We start from the raw sequence: 16,066 nt of genomic DNA, 5'->3' as shown, positions 1-16,066 counted from the left end.
TATGGAACTTTGCACTGAAAAAGTTGGATCCATCAGGACATTTGGTTATTGGAGTCTGTCCCCACTAGATTGCTATGCTGGTGAATTGATGGGCTGGCTGTGGTGAGCAGCAAGTGATAAACCACCCCAAACCTCAGTAAAGATAGACTGTTTCTTTGTTCTGAGTTCAGTGACTCTCTCTCTCTCAGTCTGTGTGGTGTGTGTGCCAGGAATATATCACATTGTGAAGACCAAAACTTGTTTATACACACACACACACACACACACATACACACACATAAATTGTGGGATTTATCTTTTTAATGAGAACCACCACCAGGAATGTATAAATCATTTAATTTTTTTATGGGGAAGATGTTTTAAAGTTGGATTAAGGTTAGAGGCAGCACTGTGGGGCAACAGGTAGTGTTGCATTCACAGAGCTCTCAGACCTGAGGTTGTGGGCTCGAGTCGCGCTTTGGATGACTGTCTGTTAGGAGTTTGGTGTATATTCCCAGTGTCTGCATGGGTTTCCTCAGGGGTTCAACCCACAGTCCATAACACCAACACATCATGGATTGTCTATTCAGAATATCCATAGATATGAGTGAATGTGTGAGTGTGTGATGCCTGTGGTGGACTAGCATCCCTCCAGAATGTGTTCCTACCTTGTTCCCAGTGATTCCTTGTAGGCTTCAGTCCCCCCTGCACAACACTGAACTACAGCCATGTATCACTGTGTAATATGGGAATAAATATGGGAATTTTATGGAACAGTTCTGGTAATAAAACACGTTGACTTCACTGCCAAATTCCTGAGTAGTGACAAACCTATTCCCTACACAGTGTTAAGTTCCCTACATTTGGAATCTCACTTAAGATGGCCGTGCAGCACGGTGGCGCAGCAGGTAGTGTCGCAGTCACACAGCTCCAGGGGCCTGGAGGTTGTGGGTTCGATTCCCGCTCCGGGTGACTGTCTGTGAGGAGTTGGTGTGTTCTCCCCGTGTCCGCGTGGGTTTCCTCCGGGTGCTCCGGTTTCCTCCCACAGTCCAAAAACACACGTTGCAGGTGGATTTTCGACTCGAAAGTGTCCGTAGGTGTGAGTGAATGTGAGTGTGTCTGTGTTGCCCTGTAAAGGACTGGTGTCCCCTCCAGGGTGTATTCCCGCCTTGCGCCCGATGATTCCAGGTAGGCTCTGGACCCCCCGCGACCCTAAATTGGATAATCCTAAATTGGATTGGATAAGCGGTTACAGATAATGGATGGATGGACTTAAGATGGCCGAATAGCCTATCACTTATTCCCAGGGGAATATGCACCTACAATCACCTTCTAACCCACAACCTGGACTCTGGAGCTGCCACCCTTAACATTATAACGATAAGAAACACTTAAAAGATATGTTAGTTTCAGACCTGAAAGAGTTAAACCATAGTCAAATGTTTACAGAGGTGTAACCTTTATTTGTTAACGCCTTTAATGAGAGACATAAATCTGTGGGAGGACTTTTAAAGCATAATAAAACCTTTATGAGGTGTATAAAAAAACAGCACAATAATTAATTTATTGCGAACGCGGTGAGCTCGCTCGCTTCTGCTGCCGCTCGGAATATTTAAGAGGTTCAGGAAAAAGTCTTTAAAGACTGACCCCATTAAAGTGGAGGAGGGACAGTCCGCCTCAGAGCCAAAAAAAAAACAAAAACAAAAAAATAAATAAAAGGTCCATATTTATGACTCGCTGCAGCTGGGAGTAAGTGACGTAGCCAAACCTGAGTCAATCCGCGCGCAGCCTCCGTTAATCCGCTCAAACGGTGCGAGCGGCTGCTCCACGTCCAGTGCGCGGGAAAAGCTGAGAGAGGAGGTAGTACAGCTCGACGAGCTGAGGGGCTGTAGTTCACTCTCCGCGGTTTAATTACCTCAGACCTGCGGGTGTGGGGGCTTAGGGAAACATTCCGGACGGGGGCTTTAGTTTTGGTTTGAACCACGGTTAAAAGGGACGGTTAAAAACGGCGGGAAACACTTAGCACTTGCTGCGCCTGGCACTGTGAGAGGCTTTATCAGCTGACGTGTCTTTTTTCTGTCTCCGGAGAACTTTTCCCGGCTTTTTGTCGTGGATTTTGGAGCTTGTGGGAAATGAGACGTTCCGTTTTATGTGAGAGAGACGTGGGCACGATTTTTGTTTCCTTTTTCCACTTTTTTTGAGCAGCTCGGAGAGTCGAGGCTTTATTATCGTGAAAACAGTCACGAATAACATTCTCTGTTGCTTTATTCGTTCTTATTGAAGGGTTCCTCGCTCTCTGTGTCGAGTTGAATACGTTCTGTTTGTCGCTATGCTGGTTCTCGCGCTCCTGTTCGTGTGCGCGCTGGGCAGCATCAGCGGGCTGGCGCGCGCTCAGGCGCAAGGCGGCCGTTTCGTCTGCACAGCGGTGCCCGCGGGCGCGCGCCTCAGCTGCCCGGTGCAGAGCGCGAGCCCGAGTCCGAACCCGAGCACGAGCCCGCAGGAGCACGAGTTCAGGAGCGCCATCGTGCAGCTGCGCGAGACGGTCCTGCAGCACAAAGAGACCATCGCCAGTCAGCAGGGCACCATCAAAGAGCTCAACGCCAAGCTCTCGCGCTGCGAGGCGGCCGCGGCCGCGCAGGACACGCGAGACAGCAAGGCGCGGGCAGGCGCCCGCAGGAAGGACTACGGCAAGAACACGATGGGCGACCTGCCGCGGGACCCCTCCGAGACCATCGAGCAGCTCGGGAAGACCATGCAGAGTCTGAAGGACCGACTCGAGAACCTCGAGGTGAGACGGGGCACCTGTTTAGCACTTTGATGAATACAATTCACACACTTATACCCTACAGTTTTATTTAGCGTTATTATTATGCATTAATATAATGCATGCTCGGAAAACTTTGGGAACCTTTGCTTAATAAGACCACTTTTTGGTGAAATCACAGCCTCCTAATTCTTTTTTTTTTTTGCTTGATTTAGGATCCCACTCTTTCCTCTGTTGAATGCTTCTAATCCAGAAATGTTTCTAGGCTCAGTTGCAAGCACTGCAAGTCTGAGAATAATAAACACCATTTGAAAACAATAGTATTCCGGTTGATTTTGTGGTATCTTTATGATCATTATCTTATTTTAAGAGCCATCTTCTTCAGTTTGTTCGCTGACTGTGGAACATCAGCTTACTGTATTTAGTAGAGGGCTTTCATCCCCTCTATCCTCTCAACATTTTCTGTGTCACTGGCTGCCACACAACTTAAAAGCAAAATAAATCCACCCCCACGCTTAACAGTTGGCGAGGTGCTCTTCTCTACTTCTCTTTTTATATTTTCCAAGTTTACCATTGGTAGTTTTTTCAGACCACCGCAGCTGTTTCCAGAGTGCCTCTGGCTTATCTAAGGATTGTGTCGTACTTCAGATGTTGCCTTTTTAGCGAAGCAAATCTCCCACATCACTGCCAAGGACCTGGAGGCTCAACATCTTCAACACACAGGGTTTATCGGTGGTTAATCCACCAGCACTGGACACTGGGCCCGTGCATTACCATTCCTGTGCCAGACAATTTTCTCTGAATGTTTTGGCAGTGATTTGGGAGTTGTTCTTTGCGTTCTTGACCTGCCTTAGTGCTTTTTTGTAAATGTCTGTGATCTGCACACAGTTCAGGAGTAAGAAGGGTTGTATAATTTATACGATTCTGGAACTATCTATACTTTGATTTGGTTTTACAAATTAATAGTTAGCCTCTGAGACCTCATTATTGCCACTTTGTAATACACTAAATCACAACTAATGAAAGCTATTTCAATTTGAAAAGTTGCTGACTTAGAAATAGTTGGTGTTGTGCGACTGTGGTGATATCCCACCATGTAACATTTACACACATACAAGTAGACACACACACCGAGTAGACGCTTGTAACCCTTCATTTGCACACACTCAGAGTTTTACAGTAGGTGACTCATCACCGCTGCCACAGAGGAAACAACACCGTGTCATTTTGGATGAAGTGACTCTATCAATATTTATGTATACATGTATGTGCTACAGTCAGCAGAGCTGAAGTGGCTGATTCAAGTTTTTCTCCTGCAGCAGCAGCAGCTGCGAGCCAACGTGTCAGGTGCGGCGTTCCCCAACGAGTTGCGCGACTTGCTGAAGCGGCGGCTTGGCGACTTAGAGAGCCAGCTTCTGAGGAGAGTGGCTGAGCTGGAGGAGGAGAAGAGTCAGCTCTACAATGAGACAGCAGCCCATCGCCAGCGCACAGAGTCCACTCTCAACTCACTTCTGGAGAGGATCACGGAGCTGGAGAGAAGTATGACATGCTCCATCACCTGCTTACGTTCAGATCGGTTTTTCCTTGATTGAAGTACAGCCAGAATTTACTTTATCTTCAAGTGATGTCCTAAGCATCCCAGCTCAATAAATACCAAAGATGGTGTTCCATACCAGTGTGTGACCAGGAGAGTTTAGTAGAGCATTGATTGGTTCATTTGATTTATTGGTTTTCTGAAACATCTAAGATCCAGCCACCTCCAGGGTGTATTCCCGCCTTGCGCCCAATCATTCCAGGTAGGCTCTGGACCCACCGCGACCCTGAACTGGATAAGGGTTATAGATAATGAATGAATATTCCAGTTCTATTATAGTTTCTGTAGATGCTTGAAGAGAAAAAGTAAAGAAAAATGGAATGAAAGAATGTAAAAGAGACGTGAATCAAAAATTAAACATAGAATAATTTAACCTTGAGCATGGACCAGCTCAGGCCTCCAACAATGTCAGGCCTCTGGCTGTCTTTAACACATCCTAAATTCTCCAGAACTGTGCTACTGAACCCACCTCCCTTTGGGCTCCCAGAGGCCCAATTTTCCTGGGAAATCCCTCCCTCTTTCAACTGGTCCTCGTCCAAGACGAACCATGTTTGGCATATTTTATTCTACTTGTATTTAACCTGTCAGAGTGACTCTTTAATGCAGTGAGCAAGTCAAATCACAGTTAAGCCACTGATGCTGTGATGATGCCAAACAGAAAAAAAATCTCTCAGACAATTTCTGAGGATAGCACTTCTCGTGGGTGTTACCTTGCAGAAGCCAAAACAATCCGGGGTGAGATACACACACACACATATATATACACACACACACAAAGACCAGTTACTAGAGGAATGAAATCATGATTTAATTCCTAAGGTTTCTACTGATTAATCATTCATTCATTCGTTGTCTGTAACCGCTTTTCCAATTTAGGGTCGCAGTGGGTCCGGCGCCTACCCGGAATCACTGGGCGCAAGGCAGGAACACACCCTGGAGGGGGCACCAGTCCTTCACAGGGCGACACACACATTCATTCATTTATTAATTATCTGTAACCCTTATCCAGTTCAGGGTCACGGTGGGTCCAGAGCCTACCTGGAATCGTTGGGCGCAAGGCGGGAATACACCCTGGAGGGGGCGCCAGTCCTTCCCTCCGGGTGACTGTCTGTGAGGAGTGTGGTGTGTTCTACCTGTGTCTGCGTGGGTTTCCTCCGGGTGCTCCGGTTTCCTCCCACAGTCCAAAAACACACGTTGGTAGGTGGATTGGCGACTCAAAAGCGTCCGTAGGTGTGAGTGTGTGTGTTGCCCTGTGAAGGACTGGTGCCCCCTCCAGGGTGTATTCCTGCCTTGCGCCCAATGATTCCAGGTAGGCTCTGGACCCACCGCGACCCTGAACTGGATAAGGGTTACAGATAATGAATGAATGAATAGTAGTAATTCTTTGTACGCAGAGGAATAAAACAAATACATGTCTAAGTTAGTGTAGTATACATGGCAAACTCAATAGAGGACTATTTTTGTTTATTATAATGATTTCTGTGTGGTTTTGATGATTTCTGAATTAAAATATCTTAATTTACTAAATAAATGTTGGGGTCGAACTTGGTCATATGATTAATCTGCGTTAAAAATGAATAGGCAGCATGTGCCAAACCGAAAGTAACATTCTAAATGTTGTCAACTGTAAAACCTCTAATTTAATTACCTTTTTTCCCTGTCCACTATTTCTCTCTCTCTCTCGCTTGTGAGGTGTGTGTAGAAGCAGCGCAGTACGTGTCATTTTTCCACTCTCCTCACTCCAGAATAAAAGCCCTATTTCATGTAATTATTTAAATTCTGATGGAGCGGCAGCAATAATTAAGCAGCGGAAACACTGAAACACTAAGTACATTTACAATAATGGGCAGAAAGAAAGGTATCAGGGCAATACTGTACTTCAAATTCCACATTTTCTTTCCATGTCACCCATGGTAATGGGAAGGTGTTTTATGTTGGGTGCTGAAAGTTAAACAGCCGTATATTAGGGTAGACTCACTAATATTGAGTTATATGTTCAATAACGTTATTAGCCATTACAGAATCCTGAAATCTTGGGGGATTCTTCCAGCACCCCCTGGTCATCTCATAAAGCATTAATAAAGGATGCTTTAACGCAGGCTGAAAGCAAGTTGAAGGTTTTAGTGGATGTAAGCATTTTTCTTATTTAGTAGTGGGGCATATAAAAGAGCACACTATTTGCAGGCAGCTGTTTACCTTTCAATGGGGCTTCAGCAGGGGAGCACGTAGCCTCTGGCCTTGTTGAGTGAAGAGTGTATCTGTGACCCATCTGGCATTACAAGCCAGTCTCATTTCCATTTTCAGCTTTGAGTGAAGGGTCAGCGGTGCAAACAGGACCAATTTACTAATGACATCAAGTGATCAAATGTGACCCAGTTACATCAGCGCTGGAGTTCACCGACAAGCCATGGCTACGAGTTCATCTGTATATCCCTGGTGCATTTGTACACTGTGAATTAGCATTGCTTTCTTTTCCTGTTCTCACAGGTAACAGTGCGTTTAAATCTCCAGAGGACTTCAAGATATCTCTGCCCCTGCGAACAAACTACCTGTATGGGCGGATAAAGAAGAGTCTGCCAGAGATGTATGCCTTTACTGTGTGCATGTGGCTCAAGTCCAAGGCTAGCCCTGGCATCGGAACTCCGTTCTCATATGGTGTCCCTGGACAAGCCAATGAGATTGTGCTGATAGAGTGGGGCAATAATCCTATTGAGCTTCTTGTTAATGACAAGGTGAGTCACTAATTAATGTTGTTATACGGAGCTGTTTGAAGTGTTGCTTTTTACTTTCCAGGGGGACTTGGGGATATGAATGCGAGTGTGGTGCAAAATTGTGTTGTTAGCACTGGTTGATGGCTTGTAACACTGAATCACTGTAGGGATATCTGTCCTTGCAGCTCTGTAATGTAAAGTTCTTAGGGCAAAATTGGGATCTATTTGGCAAGATGTGGTGGTTGTGGGTGTTAATTAGGTTCATTCATTCAATCATTCATTATCTGTAACCGCTTATCCAATTTAGGGTTGCGGTGGGTCCAGAGCCTACCTGGAATCATTGGGCGCAAGGAGAGAATACACCCTGGAGGGGGCGCCAGTCCTTCACAGGGCAACACACACACTCACATTCACTCACACACTCACACTTTGGAGTCACCAATCCACCTACCAACGTGTGTTTTTGGAACGTGGGAGGAAACCCACACAGACACAGGGAGAACACACCACACTCCTCACAGACAGTCACCTGGAGGAAACCCACGCAGACACAGGGATAACACACCACACTCCTCACAGACAGTCACCTGGAGGAAACCCACGCAGACACAGGGATAACACACCACACTCCTCACAGACAGTCACCTGGAGGAAACCCACGCAGACACAGAGAGAACACACCACACTCCTCACAGACAGTCACCCGGAGGAAACCCACGCAGACACAGGGATAACACACCACACTCCTCACAGACAGTCACCTGGAGGAAACCCATGCAGACACAGAGAGAACACACCACACTCCTCACAGACAGTCACCCGGAGGAAACCCACGCAGACACAGGGAGAACACACCACACTCCTCACAGACAGTCACCCGGAGGAAACCCAAGCAGACACAGGGAGAACACACCACACTCCTCACAGACAGTCACCCGGAGGAAACCCACGCGGACACAGGGAGAACACACCACACTCCTCACAGACAGTCACACGGAGGAAACCCACGCAGACACAGAGAGAACACACCACACTCCTCACAGACAGTCACCCGGAGGAAACCCACGCAGACACAGGGAGAACACACCAACTCCTCACAGACAGTCACCCGGAGCGTGAAACGAACCCACAACCTCCAGGTCCCTGGAGCTGTGTGACTGCGACACTACCTGCTGCACCACTATGCCACCTGTTAATTAGGTTTTTAGGGTTAATTAGGGTCTGCCAGTTGCGATTTGAGGCACCTTGAGATTTGTTGTTGGTCATATCTGCATTGCTAAGCTGTCTTGTCAAGATCTGATCAGTGCATGTTTACTTCTGACTGCAGCAGAGCGGCAAATGTAAATTCAAATGCGTCATAACCTCCGTCAATGGCCTATGTGGCACTCAACCCTGACATGAGCCTCATTATTTAGAAATTAAGCACAAGTCTATTGATGTAGTTATAGTTATGAAAGGAGATATGAGACATGGCTTTTCCCTGAGTGCCCTCGGACATGAATTCATGTTTTTTTTTTTAATTCACGGCCATTTTTTTTTTGTTTCAAATAGGCATTTTTGAAAATTTATGACACACATTGGTCGCATTTATATATTACGAAGCTGCTAAAGCTGCACCAAAGGCAGTAATCACGGGGAAAAAATGCTTAAAAAGCAAAAAAAATACTTTATCAACATGAGTTTTCACATATTTCTTTGTGAGAACTGTAATAGTGCAGTTGGATTTCTAAAGCTCTTTTAACAGGAAGTGTGGAAATCATTAAATATCTGTGTCTCTGGCTCCTGTTGAACCTAACCTAGGGGTATAGTGAGAGTGGGAGCGAGAACTAAGGGAGTGAGTTTGGCTGCCTGACTAACTCTCATGATACCTCTCCTGAGCAGTGTCAGTTTGGCATCTGGATTATTGAGAGAGGCAGCTTGCCCTACAGCTCCCTGCTACAGCATGCATTATACATGTGAGTTTGTGGGTCTGGTTGTGCTCCTGAGGTTGTGTGTGTGTGTTTCTGTTGGCGCATGTATGTGTGTGTTGTGGGGGGTTAAATGAGAGAGAGAAGAAGAGTGATGCTGAATCTGATTAGCTGTCAAGTAACGCTTTAGTACGTTCCCTGCCTCCGTTGCAGACTTCACTGTCTCTGAACATGGTATTCAGCCTGGGTTCACTATTTTTACTTCATCACATTGACGACATTGAGATAGGGTTTAGTCACGTTCATGAATGCGTCCTTGTGGGGAATCAGAGTAAAAACAGCTTCCATATCAATGGAGTAGATTGAAAAATCAACAGAATCATGACTGTCATTGAAGTAGTCCTTGAACCAGTGCCACCTGCGTGTTCATTTTATTGTCTGCATCACTAAAATATTGGTTGTAGATTGAGGTTGTGTATTGACGTTCATAATAACTTTAAAATGTACGATTCTGCTGTGATCCATTACTGGGTATTTATTTAAAACTGAGCTGAAACCATGTATGGAAGGAAGTGTGTGTGTAGGGGGGTTGGATGAAGTTTTGAAGGATTGACATGTAATAGACAGCTTTAAAGGAACTGTATTTATATCGGAATTATAGTTTGTTTTTTAAATATGTTTTCAATATTTTTCTTAAACTTTTTCATGCACACGTTAGCCAGAGCCAATACTTAAAGGGGATGTCTCCGATTTTGGGGAAAAGCTGTCTTTTGGTTTGTTTACATTCAAAAGCTCTGAGTTTGAGTGAAAAATAAATGACTGTTGTCTGCATTTTTAACTTTCGTTAATGCGGTTAAGGCGGCACGGTGGTGCAGCAGGTAGGTGTCGCAGTCACACAGCTCCAGGGGCCTGGAGGTTGTGGGTTCGATTCCCGCTCCGGGTGACTGTCTGTGAGGAGTGTGGTGTGTTCTCCCTGTGTCTGTGTGGGTTTCCTCTGGGTGACTGTCTGTGAGGAGTGTGGTGTGTTCTCCCTGTGTCTGTGTGGGTTTCCTCTGGGTGACTGTCTGTGAGGAGTGTGGTGTGTTCTCCCTGTGTCTGCGTGGGTTTCCTCCGGGTGACTGTCTGTGAGGAGTGTGGTGTGTTCTCCCTGTGTCTGCGTGGGTTTCCTCAGGGTGCTTCGGTTTCCTCCCACAGTCCAAAAAAAACACACGGTGTGAATGTGTGCGTGTGTCTGTGTTGCCCTGTGAAGAACAAATTCCAGGGTGTATTCCAGCCTTGCGCCCAATGACTCCAGGTAGGCTCTGAACCCACCGCGACCCTGAACTGGATAAGCGCTTACAGATAATGAATGAATGAATAATGCATAATAATGCAGTTAAGCATCTCCCAAATTTGGAGACATTCTACCTTACGTAATCAGAAACAGCAAAAAAATAGACAATACCCACCTATAGAGCAATATCCTCATTTCGGTTTGTGTATTTTTAAATTCTAAGTTCTCTTCATTGTCAGAGGAAGTGAAAGCCTAGCATATCAGACTGAGACACATTGTTTTTTTTAGCCATTTACTGACACTGGGGCTTCGTAAACACATTAGAATAGAGTGGAGAGTTAATGGTGAGGAAACCATATCAAATTGAATAAAATCATGAGTATAGTCTTTAAAATGCATAAATGTAGAAACTAATACATTTACACTAGATCCACCAGCGCTAGCATTATATAGAAATACAGCAAATGCAACAATGCATCCTGGCATCACCTACACATTCCTCTCTTCCACCGAACACTAACTACGTCATCACGTTGAAATACGTGCAAGTGACGCAAAAAAGTCAATGTTTTGGTAAAGAGCTTATCTGCCAATACAGATGTGATTCTGATACCCTGCACCCCTCCTGCTTTTGTTTTATATAAATGAGTCACAGACAAAACAGGGGCTGACGTGTGATGCATTTGCGTAATATGAGTAAGACATGCATCAGAATTACACATCTGAACAATAGGTGGGCTGATACCCTCAAGTCTATGCTTTTGGAACACACTGTCAGAGCATTGCTTAAAGCCGTATAATGTATGAGTAAACAGTAGGACATTGTCCTGCAAAGTCATTCAAAGAATCAAACGTGGGATGATAGAGCTTTGTTTAGTTTAGCATCACCAAGGTACAAACATATCCTGGAATAATCCAAGGCCAGCAGGTGAACAATCATTTTCAACTGAGCTCATCCTTGCATTGTCCTCAAGATGCTCTCCACAGCACTGTACCCTTATAATTTGCTAATGCTAAATGCTATAGTACCATGCTATTCATTGGTTCTGTTTCTGCAAATTCCTTAACAAAATGTAACGCAGTGTACACCATATTTTCAAATTACAATCCCTACAGGTAGCCCAGCTGCCTTTGTCTGTGAGCGATGGCCGATGGCATCACATCTGCATCACCTGGACAACCAGAGACGGCTACTGGGAGGCCTATCAGGATGGAGAGAAGCTGGGCACTGGGGAAAACCTGGCCCCGTGGCACCCAATTAAACCTGGAGGAGTGATCATTCTAGGTCAAGAGCAGGTAAGAGTAAAAGAGACATAACACCTTCCTTAAGGGACTGACAGAGAAAATAGAGCAGGTCTTCACACGCGATGAATAGAAGACGTCATCTTTAATTTCAAGCCTTTGCGCAGTTGTACCACACGGAATGCGCCGGGGGGTGATCTTCTGCTCTTGGGGGATGGTACGTGTAGACGGACAGAGGTCATTGAACTTGTCTCCCAATTAGTTATTGGACTGTAGACAGAGAAATGAATAATGGGTTGGCGTTTGTGTTGCTAATGCTAATTGCTAAAACAAAGGTGCTGAAAAGATCTCATTTTTCTTTCTTTTTTGCATCATAATACAGGCAATCATAATGATGCCAGTGTGAACTTGGTAACATTATATCCAGCCCATGGGAGTGCAACAACAGTAATTGCAAATTGGGTATTAGTTGCCTGAGTGGTGCATGGGGGTCCATTTTTGCCACAAAATGACTGTCTCTCTTTGTACTACTGTTTTGTGGTTTAGGGAGAGTGTCTATATTCAGAAGGATCCCCTTTTGCAAAAATATAGTGGATTATGAACGTGTGCTCAGAGCCTGAGAGTGGCCACTTGTGGCTGTAGTTGTGTTTTCTGTATCTAATAGTACTGACATTTGTTTTAGCATGCGTAAAACCCAAAGGAGAATGCTAACTATTAAATTCCAGCTTTAAATATGTGCTCTCTCAGTGCCTGCAGATTCTGTGTTGTTTCCCTGTGTTAATTATGTGCTTGGTGACCCATTTTCCCCATTTTCCTCTCATCAGGATATTGTCGGAGGGAGATTTGATGCTACACAAGCTTTCGTCGGAGAACTGAGCCACTTCAACATGTGGGATCGAGTTTTGCGGCCTATAGACATCTCAGGCATGGCCAACTGCTCGGCCTACATGCCGGGCAACGTCGTGCCCTGGATAGACGGCAACGTAGAGGTGTTCGGAGGAGCCACTAAAGCAGCCCTGGAGATTTGCGAAGACCGTCTGTTTGACTCATAAGATCAAGGCTTCGCCTTTGGATGCGTTAATAATTATCCAAGGTCAAACGCCACACCGTGTTGCTGTTGGAGCGATGGAGGAACACGGTCATGTGATGAAACAGTGTTCACTGTGCTTGCAAGCGTTCTCTCTGGCTGATTTCTGCTTCTTTCCGCTGTTTCTGTTTTTGTTAAGGTTGAAATGCCAGCAAGGTCAATGATAAAAATAATCGTGATATGTGACGTTTTAAAAAAAGAATAATAACAAAAGAAAAAAAAACGCAGTACGCGCAAGGTTAAGAATACTTGACTACTCTGGCGTATCCAAGCTTTGGTCTCTTGTTGATGTTAGGTATGCTTTTGTGCTGCACATGTCCTTCAAAATCCTGTGTTCAGTCTAAAACTTTAAGAACAGTGTGGACTGGATTGTGAAGTCCAAATCTGCATGGATGTTTACGTTTGATTTCATTTTATGTCCAATACATACAGCGTCAGACTGAGTGACTGAATTTAAAATAGGGCTTAAGCGTAAAGACTGTCTATAATGTATGAATGAACAAGTCTTGTGCAGGTTTATGCCTGTGTGTGTGTGTGTGTGTGTGTGTGTGTGTGTGTGTGTGTGTGCACTTGCGTGTGGACTTTGAGAGGATTAGTAGTAGACAACGTTCACATTCTTGCAAATCTACTCTAATACTGCTCCCGCTTGAGCAGCTGCCACCTCCAGCAGATTTGCCACTCGGCCTGGTGAGTTTAAAGGCAAAGCGCCAAAGCTGCCAAGGACTGGCCCGCAACTCACGTCGGCCCACGTCGTCGGGAAGCATCCGGGAGGCCTTGAGGAGATCCAGCTCATTTGGCTTAAGAGACCGTTGAGTGAATGTTTAATCCTCGTTTGTCTTGTAAAGAACCAGAGTTGTGAATTACAGAATTAGACCGGATCTTTGATACACTTTTGTAAATGCGTTTCGTCAGGGGCAGGGAAATGGCCCTGACTTTAATTAGCTCAACTGTGTTTTGGCCACTGGAGGAGCCAAACAAGAACAATGCTTGTTTAATGATGCATGTACATAATCAGTTTCTATTTCAGAACCTGTGGGGACCCTAGCACAAAGCACTGGATACAATTCTTCTATAAAGATGTTTTAAAAAGTATTGACGATAGGTTTCTAACGGTGAAACTGCTCACTTTCTCTTCACGTGTGACGACAGCAAGGTTGAATGCGTTATCCTCCAGCAATCAGAGAGGAACCTGCATTATTTTTGTACAGAGCCCAATAGCGCTTGATCATTTTAGCTTAAAGCTGTGCAATAGCCGCATTATGTTGGATTTTGTACGTACACCATGCTTTCAGTGCTGTTTTGTATGTTTTCATGCCCAAATACACCACTATGCCTGTCTGTTTCATTGTGTCTAGCTGCATTTAAAATGTAGGAACAAGGACGGTTTTGTTAGACACTCGTAGACGGAGTGTGGAAATAGGAAAATCAAAATCTCACGTTCCCAGTAATGTGCACTATTCTTAAATACACTGTGGCCACTAATTAGGCAGTGAGTTGTTTCCCTTGTTGCCACTTACAGGGATGGGTCCTTTAAGAGTGAGGTTAGCCTTGGATGAAATTCCCTGCTGTGCTTTAACCCATAGAAGTTGAGAGTTATTACATTCATTTTGTTGCATTACTCAGACATAATGGTAGTTAGACTGGTTTGTAATTTGACTTACGAGGTTTGCACTAAGGAAAGGCAAAAATCCAAAGATGATCGGTCTTTCCAAACTCACCTTCAATTATTCATAAGTACTGAAAAGGTGAGCTCTACTACGGGTGACTGACTGTGAGGAGTGTGGTGTGTTCTCCCTGTGTCTGAATGGGGTTCCTCCGGGTGCTCCGGTGTCCTCCCACGGTCCATAAACACACGTTGGTAGGTGGATCGGCGACTCAAAAGTTTTCATAGGTGTGAGTGTGTGGATGTGTGTCACCCTGCAATAGACTGGCGCCCCCTCCAGGGTGTGTTCCCACCTTGTACCCAGTGATTCGGGGTAGGCTCTGGACTGTGACCCTGAACTGGATAAGCGGTTACAGACTATAAATGAATGAATTCTATAAAGTAAAGTAGGGGCGGCACGGTGGCGCAGTAGATAGTGTCGCATTCACACAGCTCCAGGGACCTGGAGGTTGTGGGTTCGATTCCCGCTTCGGGTGACTGTCTGTGAGGAGTGTGGTGTGTTCTCCCTGTGTCTGCGTGGGTTTCCTCCAGGTGACTGTGAGGAGTGTGGTGTGTTCTCCCTGTGTCTGCATGGGTTTCCTCCGGGTGACTGTCTGTGAGGAGTGTGGTGTGTTCTCCCTGTGTCTGCGTGGGTTTCCTCCAGGTGACTGTCTGTGAGGAGTGTGGTGTGTTCTCCCTGTGTCTGCATGGGTTTCCTCTGGTTTCCTCCCACAGTCCAAAATCACATTGGTAGGTGATTGAGTGTCCATAGGTGTGAATGTGTGTGTGTGTGTGTGTTGCCCTGTGAAGGACTGGCGCCCCCATCGTGTATGAATGTAAAATATTTGGTGCACTCAAAATTGTATTATTACAAATCACATCATAAGTGATGATCTGCAGTATTTGGCTTCAGACAATCCTTTGTTTAACTTGATTTTACTCTTAGAACTTGCTCTTCAGCATTGTTTCCCATGAGCTAATCTACATCAATGATGTATATAAATAGAATTGCAGCATATTATTGTTACTGCTGGTAATAACTGCGACCTCTACGGGTTAAAGCTGAGCGCTGGGACGAAGGAACAGAACTGATACGACATTTCTTATTACTGAATGTGCATTCTTCTTCATTTGACTGTGAATTCAGATTGTCTTTGTCACTGTGTATGTACCTGAGAGGGAAAATTCTATATGTTTTGTGTATTTTTTATCTGTTATGACAAAATAGTATGACCTTCTTGCTCAAAAATCTGAATGGCCTTTTTCTGAGCACCATTTGTGCTTTCTTGGTTTGTTGAGGATTCAGTCTTTAAATGTAACCCAGCTACTGTCCTGAGGTTATACTGCAACCTGAGGAAAACGAAAAAGCTCTGGAGTTAGAATCTTTCTCGTTCCTCATATGAATCATATGTACAGTTCGATGTGGAGGTGTGGATGAATATCTTTTTTGCACCCAATAAAGATTCTGAAAAGAGTGAAGCACACCGCTGTGTTGTATATGAAGTAATGTGAAGGAGTGTTTATGGTGAAGGTGCGTGCAGCTGTTTTCAGCATTCAGTATGAATCGGAGGAATCAATAGTAGCATGTGGTCCACAGCCTGTCAGACATTCGTGCATATAAAGAGGATATTTGATCAGCTGTCAGGGCTCCGGGCTGTGTTTTATCTCCCTGTGATGTCAAATAGATCCCTACTCTGGTTGCGTAAGAGGCATTTTTGGGGCTTTTTTTTCCCCCCAAGTAAACTTTTTATAGCGTGACAAAGTGCTGTTTGTTGATTGTACTATAGGAGCCTTGACTGGACATAAATAGCAATTTGTTTTTTCCTCATCTCTGTGGATTAAAACCTTATCCACAGTGCACAATCCT

The 16,066-nt window shown here is 45.0% G+C and overlaps 1 protein-coding gene across 1 annotated transcript; it reads left to right on the top strand.

The window, feature by feature from the left end:
* The first annotated feature begins 1,793 nt into the window (after window positions 1-1,793).
* Window positions 1,794-15,983, top strand: nptx2a (neuronal pentraxin 2a). The gene is made up of 5 exons (XM_066642447.1): window positions 1,794-2,767; window positions 4,063-4,282; window positions 6,825-7,069; window positions 11,345-11,524; window positions 12,295-15,983. The coding sequence occupies exons 1-5, from the start codon at window positions 2,309-2,311 to the stop codon at window positions 12,520-12,522; spliced, it is 1,332 nt and encodes a 443-aa protein (XP_066498544.1). The 5' UTR covers window positions 1,794-2,308; the 3' UTR covers window positions 12,523-15,983.
* Window positions 15,984-16,066: the final 83 nt, after the last annotated feature.

The sequence above is a fragment of the Hoplias malabaricus genome, chromosome 13 (genome assembly GCF_029633855.1).
Source record: "Hoplias malabaricus isolate fHopMal1 chromosome 13, fHopMal1.hap1, whole genome shotgun sequence".
Classification (NCBI taxonomy): Eukaryota; Metazoa; Chordata; class Actinopteri; order Characiformes; family Erythrinidae; genus Hoplias; species Hoplias malabaricus.
This window is presented reverse-complemented; position numbering and strand designations above follow the sequence as displayed.

Coding starts and splice junctions, on each gene's coding strand:
- nptx2a (XM_066642447.1), top strand. CDS start 2,309: ATGCTGGTTCTCGCGCTCCTGTTCGTGTGCGCGCTGGGCAGCATCAGC. Junction 2,768..4,062: donor ACCGACTCGAGAACCTCGAG/GTGAGACGGGGC, acceptor TTTCTCCTGCAG/CAGCAGCAGCTGCGAGCCAA. Junction 11,525..12,294: donor TCATTCTAGGTCAAGAGCAG/GTAAGAGTAAAA, acceptor TCCTCTCATCAG/GATATTGTCGGAGGGAGATT.